At 44.7% G+C, this 14,458-nt stretch overlaps 1 protein-coding gene across 2 annotated transcripts in view; it reads right to left on the bottom strand.

Moving 5' to 3' along the window:
- The window catches only part of DNTT (DNA nucleotidylexotransferase), a 34,114-nt gene that overhangs the window by 3,782 nt on the left and 15,874 nt on the right, over window positions 1-14,458 (bottom strand). For both annotated transcript variants that reach the window (XM_019639059.1, XM_019639060.1), the window contains exons 6-9: window positions 13,368-13,491; window positions 9,516-9,648; window positions 8,334-8,442; window positions 3,861-4,106 (exon numbers count right to left, since the gene is read on the bottom strand). In XM_019639059.1, coding sequence (XP_019494604.1) covers window positions 3,861-4,106; window positions 8,334-8,442; window positions 9,516-9,648; window positions 13,368-13,491 — 612 coding nt within the window. The remainder of the gene's footprint in view (window positions 1-3,860; window positions 4,107-8,333; window positions 8,443-9,515; window positions 9,649-13,367; window positions 13,492-14,458) is intronic.

The raw sequence follows: 14,458 nt of genomic DNA, 5'->3' as shown, positions 1-14,458 counted from the left end.
AGATTCTGGGTGCTGTAGTTTCTGATCTGTGAAAGTAGAGGAGCGCTGCTTAGCACAAGACCTGCCCTGCCCTGGGCCACTTTCCTCCTGTTCCCCGGCACTCAGAATAATGGCTGCTCACACTGTGTGTTGGGGAGTCTGCAGAGAGAGGGGATAATGAGGGCAGTGAGGGGCTCCCCAGTTCTGTGTGGTGAGAGGTATATTCCTGGACTCCTCTGATAAAACCTCAGGAGCATTTTCCCCCTAGGCTGTTAGGAATTATAATGATGTCATTCATTTGCAGGGTAATAAGATTTACTCAACAAATATTTATTGAGCATCTACTATGTTCCAGGTATGTTCTGGGTGCTTGGAATATAACCCTGAACAAAACAATGATGTCTGCCCTGGTGGGGCTTGGATTTTAGCAGGGGACACAGATAGGACACAGCAACAGAATAAATACATTATAAGATATGTTAAAACAGGTAAGTGCTGTGCACAGGGCAGGCCTCATTGAAAAGGTGGGGTTTGAGCAAAGACTTGAGGGGGTGAAGGAGTTAGCCAAGTGGATTCTGGGGCAAGAGCACTCCAGGCAGAGGAAACCACTAGAGTAGAGGCCTTAGGAAGAGAGCAGTAGGAGAGGAGCTCAGAGAAGTAAAAGGGTGCGGAGATCATGCAAGGCCTCGTGAGCCACTGTAAGACCTACAGCATTTACTCTCCATTAAATGAAGAGCCCCTGCAAGGGTTCGAGCAGGACAGTGACCTGATCTGACTCACACTGGAAGGATCACTTGGCTGGGGGGCAGGGCAGAAGCAGGGAGACCAGTTAGGAAGGCTGTGGCAATACTCCGGTCAATGATATCCTCGCTAACATTTATGGGGAGTTCACTCTGTGCCTGGCACTGGATAGAGCTCTTGCTTTATATTAATTTTATGATATGCTCTGTTACTGCTAATACTTAACTGCTTCTAAAAGAGCTTAATATCACCCCTTGAAGAACACTTTTAGGTACATAAGTGAACTCAAAATTGTGCTAAGATGAAAGCACTGTCTCATATAATCCTCATTATAAACCTGTGAAGTTGGTACTGTTATTAGCCCCATGTTTCAGATGATGAAGGGAGGCCCAGAGAGCCTGAGTAATTTACCAGAGGCCACACAGCCAGTGAGAGCTAGTACTCAGACTTTCGAATCCCAAAGCTTAGCCTCTTTACCCTGGTCAGGTCTGCCTTCTGCTTTAAAACCTCCAGTTTCTTACAGCAACCCTGTGAGATAGGCATGGCAAGGATGTTGTCTTATGTTTCAGATGAAGAAAGCTGAACATCAAGCAGGGGTGATGGTACTACAGTCTGGCTGTACCATTGGTCACAACAAACTTTAGAGGGTTGCTGCATACAGTTGTGCAAGTTGTGCACTGTGACAACTCTAGGGGGTGCCAACCACATTTGTAGTCTTTGCAGACATGCATGTTTATTACGACAATTTTCTGGAAAATAACAGAAAGATATTTTAAGGAAGAGATGCTTTTTAAAGTTGGTGAAGGGATGCCATTTGGACTAGCAAAGGGCCTAGGTTAGCCTACGCACCTGGCCGGTCATTTATGAGTTTCCAGAGGAGAGGCCATGCCTTCTCCCAACACCTGACACAGAACATGGACAATACTCTTGAAGGAATCTTGGCAAATCAAGTCATGCTGACAAATTAAGCAGATCTATTTTGAAGAAACGTGATTCAGAGGAAAATAGAAGTTCCCTTTGGTTTTTAACTGTTAATTACCCAGCCCAGAAGTTGCACCATTCCTGAATGGCTCTGGAAAATCTCAGCTTAATGTGTCCCTGTGGGTGTATCTTGCCCAGGAAATCTTTAGGCAACAAAGATCCTAAGGAAGCTTAGTCAGCTTAGTAGATCAGACAACTTGGTAAATGAATGACCACAAGCTGAGGTGAGATCCATGGATGACTTGACTTAGTCTTGAGAACACGTCCCAGGCCCTGAAATCTTTGGGCAAAAAGGTAAAATGGAATTTCTCATCTACAGAAGTTTAGACTAGACCTAATCCTGGTCACCCACCCACATGTATCCACCTGGGGACAAAACACACCACATTCAGTGGTCACATCAGTGGGGGCATAAAGATAATAACACAGGTAGCTACCATTTGCTGAGCCCTCTACCACATTTAAACACACACAGCATCTCACTTAACCCAGGTGGTAACATTAGGATGTTGGCACCACTGTTATCCACAATACAAGTGGAGCAATTGGAGCTTGAAGAGGTTAAATAATTTGTTTAGAGTCACTGAGCTAAAAAGTGGCAGAGTTTAGTGTTCTGTCAATGCCCACAGAACCAATAGCAGTAAGTTCAGAGAACTCAGAGACAAAAATGTGTTGAAAATATGCTTATGTTAAAAATAAAATGGACAAAGGGCAACCATTTCTGCCAGTGATTCCTAACTAACATGACCTTGTATAGCCTTGGACTTCTTTTTGGAACTCTCCCATTTCTCAACAGACTCTGCATTCCCAAAGAGTTATCGCTTCATAAGCTTTTCCAATTTTTATGAATTAAAGATGCCAGCTGATATTTTTGACTAGGATAAGAAATTCTGGTGCTAAGAACCCTGTGCTGAAATAATTCCGGACCCAAAACAAAGACGCCTGACATTTAATTCAAGGTTGAGGACAATTATTTTGTGCTATGTCATTCATCCGTATAAAACCCTCCAAGGACTCATTGGGAGGCGGGAAGCTTAGTTTGGAGGTTGAAACGCGTGCTAATGAGATTAAAATCAAGGGCACCATTCCTGTGACTGTAACACTACTGGAGCTGAGCGCTGCCGCCTGGCCAGCCCTGACCATGTATGTGCCTGGCGTGTGCTGAGGGCTAGGCAGCTTCATCTCTCTGAGTCCCTGAAGCCCAGGGAGGTAGCTGAGGTCATCACCCTCATTTTTCTGATGGGAAAGCTTAGTCTTAAAGGGAACTGGTCCCAGACCCCCCAGCTGGTAAGCGGCAATGCAGGGACTTGTAACTGGTCTGGGACGGCGAAACCTGTGCTCTTAGCCACGGTGCTGCCTTCTCCACTTCAGTGGTTCTCACACTTCAGCTGCATCCAATCACCTGGAGGGCTTTTTAAAATACAAGCTGCAGGGCTTCACCCACAGAGCTTCTGATTCAGTAAGTCTGGGTGGAGTGGAGAATTTACAATCCAACCTGTTCCCAGGTAAGGCTAATGCTGCTGGTTAGTGGACCACACTTTAAGAATAACTGTCTTGGGCCGCCCGAGTGGCTCATTGATTAGGAGTTGGTTTGGGATGCCAGCTCTGAGCAGCAGGGCCCTGGTTCGGATCCCACATGAGGGCCAGTGACACTGCGCCCTTACAGCTAAGATGGTGAACAACAGCTCAACCTGGAGCTGGGCTGCGGTGAGTCACCGGTGATGGCATAGGCTGCAGCCCCTGCTGCAGTGGGCTGCCATAAGCTACCGTGAGTGGCCAGCAGCCAGCATGAGCTGCCAAGTGCTGCTGTGAGCAGCCATCCAGAGGTCAGCGACTGATCTGCCTCATCTGGGAAGAGCTCAATGATCACAATACCAACATGGGCCAGAGAAGCAACGTCCTCCACAAATAGACTGAAGAACAAAAGAACAGCAACTTGTCTGTTCCTCTTCCCCAATTCCCCAATGCTGCTCTCCTTCCCCAATTCCCCAATAAAATCTTTTAAAAAAAGAATAACTGTTCTCCATTAATCTGTCAAACTTGACCATGTGCAGGTGGATTTAGAGGTTTCTGGGCACTGACCCCTCCCCTGTCACCCCTCCTTCATGGCTATTGTCACCCCTCTAAGCTGCTGTCCCACTAATCCAGGTAGCACTTACCCGGGAGCCAGTCCAGCCCAGCAGAGCGTAGGCACGGCACTCATAGGGGCACATGACCAGGTCTACACGGATGGCCTTCCAGGTCTTTCCTTCTTGCTGGCCGGACTTGCCACTGTCTACTCGCTGATGGTGCAATTTTAAAATCAGAAAGCATTTTTGGAAATGATCTAAAGCATCCACCTTCCTGCTAGGCAACTTGAACTTATCAAATGTCGATTCCACAAGGTCATAGTATAAAAGCAATCCCTGAAAACAAAGAGAAAGACATCAGGAAGAGTCCCCACTGGATAGGGTCCTTGATTTTATACGAGGAGCTGCAGGAGAATCTACCTCCAAGCTCTGATCGCAGACCAGTGCTCAGTGACTAACCTCACCTCTTTAAATTGCCTAGTTAGAAAGTTAACAGGTGATTCCAAGATGTGTCCAGTAAGTTACCATCCTCCAATTTACCTGTTTGGTGGGAATTCTTTGTGGCACAGGGCAGATGTGGGGTAGGGAAAAGCAGAAACATGCAATTAACTGTTAAATCTGAGTAACAACTAAAAGAGAAAATAGTCCAAAAATAATTCAATCATAGCTATTAAGGCGTGAGATTCGTTATCATGTATTCTTTTTTTTTTTAAAGAAATTTTACTGGGGAACAGTGTGTCCTTCCAGGACCCATCAGCTCCAAGTCAAGTAGCTGTTTCAATCTAGATGTGGAGGGCATTTTTCCAGGACCCATCAGCAGCTCCAAGTCAAGCAGCTGTCCCCAATCCTTAGTTGTGGAGGGTGCAGCTCCCCAGCCCATAGCAGGAATCGAACCGGCAACCCTGGTTTCATGAGCCCACACTCCAACCACCTGAGCTAACCATCCACTTGAATGTTATCATGTATTCTTTAGGTCAGATGTTCTCAGAGGCATTTTGGAAAGTTTGTTAACAGCGCAGTTTGCAGGCTTTTGTCTCCAGAGCCATGTGGTGCGGGGAGGGAGGGTGAGAATGTGCATTTCTAACAAGTTCCTGGGTGATGCTGATGCTACTACCCTATGGACCATACTTTGGACATCACTGGTTCAGTTTATTATTATTAGAAATGTTTTACATTTCTTTTGCAACCCCCAAAGAGACATTGTTCCAATTCAACCTAATGCTTTGAGGAGCGGACACTTCCTTTTGCTGATCTCAAAGAAAGAACCCTTCACCCTTCGGTGCCTCCCCCAGGGAAGGTGTTAGGAAGAACAGACACCATTTGAAGTGGGGGGAGGAGAGAAGCATGAAGTCAGGAAGAGCCTCTGGGGGAGGTGACAGATATTGCCATCGATACATCTAATAACCAGCTCAGGAAAACACAATTCCACTTTTTAATGAAACTTACCAAAATTAGTACAGTATAGCTGCCTTTCATGTAAGTTTGAATTATGTACACTTGAAAAGTGAGCTATTAAAATATTAATAAGTCTCACTTTGGAAACCCCCCAACACACACATACACACACACACACACACACAAATCCACAAAGCTGGCTTTCTAACAATGTTTGCACTCTCTCCACATGGTGGTGACACTCTGGCTGGAATAGACAATGGGCCATCCTTGCTCGGGGTTTGATTTGAGTTTTGCAGGGTATTTGGGGTGCGTCCCTTGAATGGCTCCTGTCTGCACATTCAGGCAGTTCTGTCTGCAAAGGGCGTGGTTGTCAGACACACACTCAACCCCTGTTGTCGCCTCTGCTCGCTGGCCTGGGCTGCTTGCAGGGCATCTCTATTTCCTTCCTTGATGTCCCCCATTCTCTTTACATAACTTTTCAAGAGTTTGAAAACTCTTGAAGGTGTGGTCTCCAGCTTCCTCATCAACACCCAGGAGTGGACTGGATTTCACATCAGCACGGTCCTTTTTTATCTACTGGAAACTGAGGGACTCCTGACAAGGAGGGAGGCATTTTCCTGCTCCTTGCTTCCTCCCTCCCCAGGGGACAAGCTCTCAGGGTGGGTGACATGGGGCAGGAGACATGTGTTCTGCTCTCAGCTTCCCCTCTCACAAAGAAGGAGGCTCCTTTGCCTGGCATTTAGCCTCAGGCTCTCCCCAAACCGAGCAGGGAGGGTGGTAAGGCGGGAGCTCGAGGCCGATTTCATAGTCAGGATCCATCCACCCTTTGGTTTCAATTTCCCCCAAACCCTTCTCGGAAGAGTCTGCATCCCCCATCCAAAGTCAAGTCCATTTTTCAATGCGAAAATCGTCTTTACTCTCTGATGATTGTCGATACTGTCAATATCTCAGCAGTTCCATGAACTGGGGATGTGGCCACAGGGAACAGTCAGGGGCTCTGTACCAAGGTCCCACTCATCAGGTATCAACCCAAACCACACATTGTTAGCCTCCCCCTGTTTGGATAGAACTGCTGGTGGCCAGTGAGATTCAAGCTAATGGAGTCTTTGGGATGGAGACCTCGCCCAGAGATAACTTCCAAGCTCTTTCTCCTCTTTCTCCCACCCCTGACCAAGAGGTCTCCTACTAGGATCACATTGAAATTCGTGTGCTAGGCGGCCCACACAGATCCCTATTGGCTGTTCACTCTGCTCCACAGGTATTTTAAAACATTGGATGTGTATATGGGCGTGTTGTGTGAGTAGGTGCACATGTGTGCCTGTGTGGTCTGCAATCGATAATCTGGAAAGGGCAGTTTTTGGTAAGAAGGGCACGGGTGAGGAGTGAGTTCAAGGTGGAAGTCAAAGATGAAGAACTCGTACGCTGGTTGGTTTCACAACAGAGGTGTTGGGGGGCAGGCCTGGGGCTGCAGGGGTGCAAGCAGAGCTGGGACACCAACTATGCCATGGCGTCTCCTCCCTGAGGTCCTGTTTGTCAACGAGAGAGGACAAGAGCCTGCACCTACACTCTCCTGGGTCCCCTCACCTGGCAGAGGGCCTGGCTCTCCAGCAGAATTCAGGAAATAATTGTGCATGAGAGATCATGATAACAGCTACCATTTATCAGGCATGTATCAAGCACTGTGTTAAATGCTTCATCGATATAATTCTGTTAGTTAATCCTCCCCGTTAACAGAATATGAGAGGTGTATTATCCCTGTTCTACAGGTGAGGAAAGAGAAGCTTGGAAAGATTAAGCATCCCAGGTCATACAGCCAGTAAATGGCAGGGTTGTGTTTTTAAAATCTCACATCTGAAACCCACATGTTTCATGTCCACCTCCATTGGTGCCTGCCTATTTCTTTGCTCGGGGACCAGCAGTATGCCTCGAAACTGAGGTAAGGCCATCAGGGATGCCCCACCCCATCCCTGTCTTGGGCTGGGACAGTCTCAGAGGATGGAGCCTATAAACCAAGGTCAAACCAAGGTCTTGCAGGAGCCCCGAGGTGGGGAGCAAGGCAGTGCCTTCTCCGCCCAAGCCTCAGCCAGCAGGGTCCCTGAGTTGTGCTGTCTACCCAGAAGAATCTTTTCATCTTTCCTGCTTGAGCAGAGCAGTGGGGCTCACCCAGGTGTAGCTGGGGCTTCCTCATCCTGCCTTCCCCTGGCTTGGCCTATTACATTCACTCTCAGGGCCCCCGGCCGCCCTGGGTTCCTTCTCCTGAAAGGGACAGAGAGGGCTTGGGATGGCCTCACAGGTGAATTTGGATTTAGTTCCAAAGTTGAATCTTCACTTTTGGTGCTCCTTGTTCCAGGGTTGTGTGTTTCTAACTCTTATTTTCACTTTATCTGAGGGCTTCTCTCTCTGGCATATCAAGGAGCGTGGTCCACCCCCAGCAGAAGCTGCAGCACTCAGGGAGGATGTGCCAGAAAACCCCAGCCCCAGGCTCCTCCAGGTCCCTGGGTGGGGCCCTCTGGTCTCTTTGGGCAGTGGAGCTCTCACTAGGGTCCAGCAGGAGTCAGGACCCTGCAGATGGCTCTGGCTTGTAGGGTCCTTAGCATCCTACTGTGGGCAATAGGCGGTTTTTGGAAAGTCTGATCTCCTCCGTGGGTGGGGGCTCCTGAGCCATGACCTCTGCTGGGCCCAAGTTACCCGCCTTAGTTTCCTTCTTCCCATCTCAGCACAAGGTCAAGGTCGTCATTGACCAGCACAGAGTTCAGTGTGCCAGCACCACCTCTTAGACTGATTTCATCGCAGTCTTAGCCGTCCTGCCTGACCCTTGCACTTCTTCCGCCTCCTCTCACACCTCCTAGGGCTTCACAGCACATGCTTTTCATTTTGTGTAGAGGTTTAATGCCTCTGCATGTCCAACGCAGAGACAAAACCAACTCGGCCCCTTCAGTAATAGGCCAAGTGTGTTTAAACAAGATACATATCTGTAACATGGACTCTAGGACCCAAAGTGGGTACATCTCATTGTATATCAGGTGACATTGTGATAGCTGTTGCAAATAATTGAGGATCGATTTAGGCGATCATTATATAATTATGAGGTAAATAGTGCAAAATTCAATAGTATTAATATAATGTTTGAGTGTCCAAACATCCACTTTTGATTTTTCTTCTTACCTTCCTTTCCCATAAGTTTATCACTTTAGGTAAAAGTTGTTGTTCATCTTCCTCTGTTGATCCTGGACTGGTAATTAAAAAATCTACATCATGCCCAATCTTCTTACCCCTGATTAAAAAAAAAAAGTACAAAATGGAAATAAATTGGATTTTTAATTTTTAGCTCATCACTTTTAAAAATCACCTTTGTTTATATGCCTTATCTTTAAGGTTTGCAACACAAAATGCTCATGACATGTTTTTAAACAAAATATCCTCGGTTGCACAACTCTATGCCTCGCAAAACAAATACATGACACAGAAAAAATAAAAAATCATACACAATATGTATATGATCATGTGGGTAGAAAAAGACAAAGATTATTTCTTTGATACTCTCACACATGCACCCGCCCCGTCTCCACACACAGACAAGTACGACAACAAGCAAACCAAGAACTATATTCACATAACATAAGATAGGGCTCTTGGAATTATGACATAGATTACAGGCATTTTCTTAGATTTGATCTTCTTTTCCCACTTTCTTCCTCACCTCAAACCCAGCTTGCCAAAGCAGCCAACAGCCACCATGTAAGATGGCCACAGGGAGAATTAGGGGAGAGTGTGGGAGGGATGGAATCTCTTCCTGAAATGGAAGCTTCAATATCCAACAATGGCACACCTCTCTGTGAAGAGTTCATTCATTCATTCTTTAACTCAACCAATATTTCTTGAGTGCCTACTTTGTGCCAGGCACCACGCACTAGCCCTCAGGTAGCACAAGGCTCTCAAAACTTGGGGAAAGCACACATACAAACAAACTACTTGTCAGCTGTTCAGAAAGCACTGAGGAGGGGTGCCTAGCCCAGCATGGGGAGGAGGGCGTCAAGGAAGGCTTTCTGGAGGAGGTGGCATCTGAACTGAGTCTTAAAGGACAAGGAGAAGTCAGCCAGGTAACTATCTGAGGAAAGCCAGTACAAACAGAAGGGTCCAACTGAGCAAAGTCATAGAGGCAAGACACAGCTTCGTGTGTGCAGAATGACAGCTGTTTAGGATTGCTGGAGTGAAACATGAGGTGCAGAGAGAGGCTGGCGCCAGGCCACCAAAGGTGCTTTGTGGCATGTTTAAAACTGAACTCTGAACATGGGGAGCCACTGAAGGTGTTAGAGCAGGGGAGACAAGAGCAGCCTGCTGATTTACCTCCGGAATCCTCCTGTCATGGTGATGGAGGCATCAGACAGAAATGCCCAGACCGCCTCTTTAACCAGCACACCAACCGCTTCTGCTTCTGCCCTGGTCACACAGCTGACAAGGTCTTCATAATAGAGGAACCCTGAGAGGCATGGGACACGTGAGTGGAGACAGTGACATGTCTTGTGTGAAATAACCAACCCTCAGCGGGGTGGGATTCTGCCCGCACAGAGCTAACATGGCTGCGAGCATCAACACCAAACTGTTCCACAGAGACCAGTTATTTCTGCTCTTCTGGGGGTGAACGTTTCATGGTAACAATGGCTCTTTGCTTTCTGACTGAAAGTCATACAATTTCCTGACTAGGAAAGAGACAATATTTCATATCCCTGCAGAAACCAAGCTGTTCAAACCTGACTTCCTGCTGCAGTACCAGCCCTCTTGATCAATAAGCTGTGTCCTATTATTTAAAGACGACAACGCATAAAGAGGGATGGGAAGATTCAGGATTGGAAGGTGATAGTTGAATTAAAAAAATTAAAGTCAAGAATAGGAAGAGGGTAGATTTGGGTTCTAGAGATCTGTTGTATGCCATTGTGCCTATTGTTAATGGTACTCTATTGTGCACTTAAAATTTGTTAATTAATGTGATGGGGATCATAGGCCTAAATGCAAAAGTTTAAAAGAATCAGGCTTTTGAAGGAATACAGGAAAATATCCTAATGATTTTGAGGGTAAGCAAATATCTTTAAAAACAGAGTAGAAAAAAACACTATAACAAAAACATTGATAATTTGGATTTCATTTCATATAAGAACTTGGTTCATCACAGGACATTATTAAGCAAGTGAAGAAGCAATCTACAGACTGGGGGAAGATATTTGAATTTCATCTATCTGTCTGAGGATTTACATCCAGAACATCAACTAACGCCTACAAATCAGTAAGCAAAAGACAAAACAACCCACTTTTAAAAAGAGAAAAGACTTGAACAGGCACCTCTTGGAAGAAGAATTAGCCAAGATGCACTTGAAAAGGTCATCGGGGAAATGCAAACTAAAACTACAATAAGATAACACTATTCATACACCAGCGTGGACAAAACAGAAAAGACTGTGAATAGCAAGTGTGGGTGAGGATGTGGAAGGAACAACGGAAAATCTCATACAGTGCTAATGGGAGTGGGAAGTGGTTCAACCACTTTGGAAAACTGTATCTACTAGTATGGAGCACATACCGTGTTTCCCAGAAAATAAGACCAGGTCTCATATTAATTTTTACTCCAACAATCTGCATTTATTCATTTATTCATGTACAAAAATCTACATTTATTCAAACAGTCATGTCTGGCTGATTATCTTTACTGGGGCTTGTGTTTGGGGTAGGGCTTAAATTACAAGCATCCTGAAAAATCATGCTAGGGCTTATTTTCCGGTTAGGTCTTATTTTGGGGGAAACACGGTGGTATCTACGAGAGCTAAATAAATAGCTATTTATCGTCTGACTCAGCAATTTCACTCCTAGGTATATGCACGGGGGAGGTGAGGACATATATCCACAGGTACAACAATGTTCCTAACCCCTTTTCTTTTTTCATAATAACTGAAAACTGATAATAACTCAAATGTCCATCAACAGGAAGCAGATAAATAAGTTATGGTACCAATGGGGAAGATATTTCTAAGAAGGTAGATCTCATGTTAAGTGTTCTTACTACAGTAAAAACTCAATTGAATAAATTTAAATACATAATTCATTAATGTGAAAAAAAAAGCAGTGCTCCATTAAGCTTTATATTGATACCAGATTTTTCATCATGACTGACATTCAAAGTACAACTCCCTTGGTAACCATACAACTCCTGTGCTTATTCAGGATGTACATAACCCAAGAGTCACAATTAACAATTTTTTTAATAAAATGTGCAGATAGCAGGTATGAACATGGAGAGACTATAATAATTTGCTGACACCCATGAAAGCAATTTAACAGGCATTCTTGCTTCCCTTTTGGTATGGTTGGGGAGGTTATTACCAGAAATTTATTACATGGCATAATGTTATATGTGTGCTACTATATTTCAGACATTGACTGTTCAAGGCCAATGTGGCATGCGAATCCTCAGGGAAATAAACCAAGTGAAATTAAACTAAAACTGAATCAGGTTTTTCATCTGACCCATGGATCATACTTTCAATGTGTTCAATTAACTTACCCTTTGCAGTAATCTAAACTATTCCCATTGACAATGCCATTCATTGCCGTGCTGCTAAAGGAATACATATAGCCAGAGGTTTCAAGCTATAAGTATGATAAGAAGGCATTCCTAGAATTCTGCATAAAACAAGAGTCTTCAACAGTCTGATGGCAATCACTAATTGATTAAGTGAGCTGCTTCATTCAGTGGGCTCAAAGAGCTGGATAGGGAGAGAAAACTCCAGTTTACAAAGCTGGGGGATTGGAAGTTACTTAGCTCTTGCGAGCATTTGGTGTCATTTGATAAGGGTTTTCATCTAAGCCAAACACTCATTGCCTCCCCCAAATTTCTCTCTATGTTTTGAGAGTCTTTACTATCATTCCAAGTCACTATACTTATATTTAGTATTTATGCAATTTTTTAAAATGGCATCTCTAGAGCTGGTATACTTTCAGGAGCCCAGCATATAAATACTGTTTTTTTTCTTAGATTCTTTTATTTCCTATGTGGCATCTTATAAAGCATTTTAGCAGCCTCTCCGAGATTAGCAACTTGACGAAAGATGAGTAGGGGTCTTCTATAGCAGCATTAATGTGAACCACCAAGATTTGATTTGTTTCCTCTCCCGTTGCTTGTTTCTTTTCATCACTTAAGCAGAAGATAGTGGGGTTTTTTTGTTTTTTTCCTGGTTTCTTCTTGTAGAAGATTCTTTTACTTTAATATCATTAAAAATGTTGATGACTTCGTCATTCTTTGCAACTCAGAAGCCATAGTGCTCAGGACCGTGGCCGTGACTCCCTTTCAAACTCCAATTTTATTGTATTTCTATTGCATGTTAAAAGTAAATGTTTAAAACACGCACAATTTTTTTGACCCTGTATTAACATTTCTTCATTAAAAAAAAATTTATGAGGACCCTCCATAAATGGAAGTGACCAAGCCACATTCACCCTCCAGTATGCCCCTCAGGCTTTCAGATGCCTGTGTCAACACTGTCTTCTCTTCTCAGGTGAATGAGTCTGGTTGGGTAGAGCAACCCTGTATCTAGATTTTCACCATTTTGCTTCTATGTCCTGATGTTTTACAGTTTCTAAAGTAGACCCATACTTGCGCTGGGCAACAACTCTAGTTTGTTCAAATAGTCTTTACTCTCCCGTCCTCCATATCACCTTTTTGTCCTTGACTCCTCACCCATGCCTCTTACCTAGCTGGGACCCCAATATCTAGAAGGGTCAGCTCAGTCAGAACCAGATCAACAGTGCAATTTGGTTTGATAAGTGGATAAAGGGATGACAACAGCCACCACAAAGAGTGCGTTTGCTCTGTGCCAAGCACAGTGCTACAGGCTTTGCCTGTGTTACCATTATCTGATTTATTTCCTACTTAAGTCCCAGTGTTACCTCCCTTTTATAGATGAGGTAACTTAGGCCCACAGATTTCAACGAACTTGCTTAAGGCCACACAGCTGCTGAGTGCCAGAGCCAGGATTTGGATCCAGGTCTGTCTGATGCAAAAACCGTGTGCTTTTAACTATAGCATGAAAAGAGGCCAAACAAGTGATCCAGCTCATGGAGATTAGAGTTGAAATTCAACTGACTTTGGGCTCTACTGCGACCTGCCCAGCCCACAGTAACAATGGGAGATTTTTAGGAGAAACGATTTACCTGCTTTCTGCATTCGTGTGAATTTCAGGGTTTTGTCTGACCTTATTTTACTCAGGGTTCTGAAACCCATCCTGAACCATTTCTCAGATGTTTTCAATCCCACTCCAAATACAGAAGTAAAGAGCTGAAACAGAGAGAAAAGCATGCCTTCAGTTTCTAAAATTAATCATTACGATAATGAAATGATACTTTCAAAGTCAAGGGATTAAGAAAAAGTGTAAGTAAAAGTAAATCTCTGACCCAGTTTCTCCTGAACATGACAAGCGTGTGGGTGATGGTGGTTTTTTAGAGACATTTTTGTTGCAGAAGGGTCCTTTCCTGATAAATGAAACAGACATGAGGAGGCAGGTTCTGGCATCTTCAGAGGGCTTCAGTGTAATCTGATTGTGGGATGGCCTGTGCTGTCAATGTGTGACAATAGCTAGCCCCATCAAGCACTCCCCTTTGCCAAGGGTCCCTCTCACACACACTAATGCTCTGCATATTCATCCTTGACATTTAAAGAGGGATGTGCATGTAGGTTGTAAAAACTCTCCACCATCACACGGCTAGTAAGTGGCAGAGCCCAGACTCACAGCCAGCCTGTCTACACTCCAAGCTCAGGCGCCTGCCCACACCACCTTTTAGGCTTGTGCATCATTCCTGAACTGAAGGGGTTGGCAGAAGTCCCTGCCTCCTGCAACTCCAAGGTAGGGAACATTGGGAGGTAGTGAACCCTGCTTCAACATAGACAAGGATGCAGCAAGGATCTTTCCAACAAGGATCTTTCTTGCTCTTTAGGAGCAGGCTGTTTTGTCCCATGGTTCTAGTGTCTCGATGGTGTGTGTACCCATGAGTGACAGATGCCTGGAAGGTAAGGTAATTTGTATCTTAGCATAGCATGGCAATAAGGTTGAGCACCGATACTTATTTAGGCACCTGCTTCCTAGACCACTGCTATGGACTAAATTGTCTCCTCCCACAAAAAATAAATATGCTGAAGCCCTAACCCTCAGTGTGATGGTATTTAGAGATGGAGCCTTTTGGAGGTAATTAAGTTTATATGAGATCATGAGGGTGGGGCCTTAAAGATGGGATTAGTGTAAAATCAC

The sequence above is a fragment of the Hipposideros armiger genome, unplaced genomic scaffold, assembly GCF_001890085.2.
Source record: "Hipposideros armiger isolate ML-2016 unplaced genomic scaffold, ASM189008v1 scaffold_42, whole genome shotgun sequence".
In the NCBI taxonomy this organism is placed as follows: domain Eukaryota; kingdom Metazoa; phylum Chordata; class Mammalia; order Chiroptera; family Hipposideridae; genus Hipposideros; species Hipposideros armiger.
Note: the sequence above shows the minus strand (reverse complement) of the source record. Positions and strands in the feature narration are given on the sequence as shown.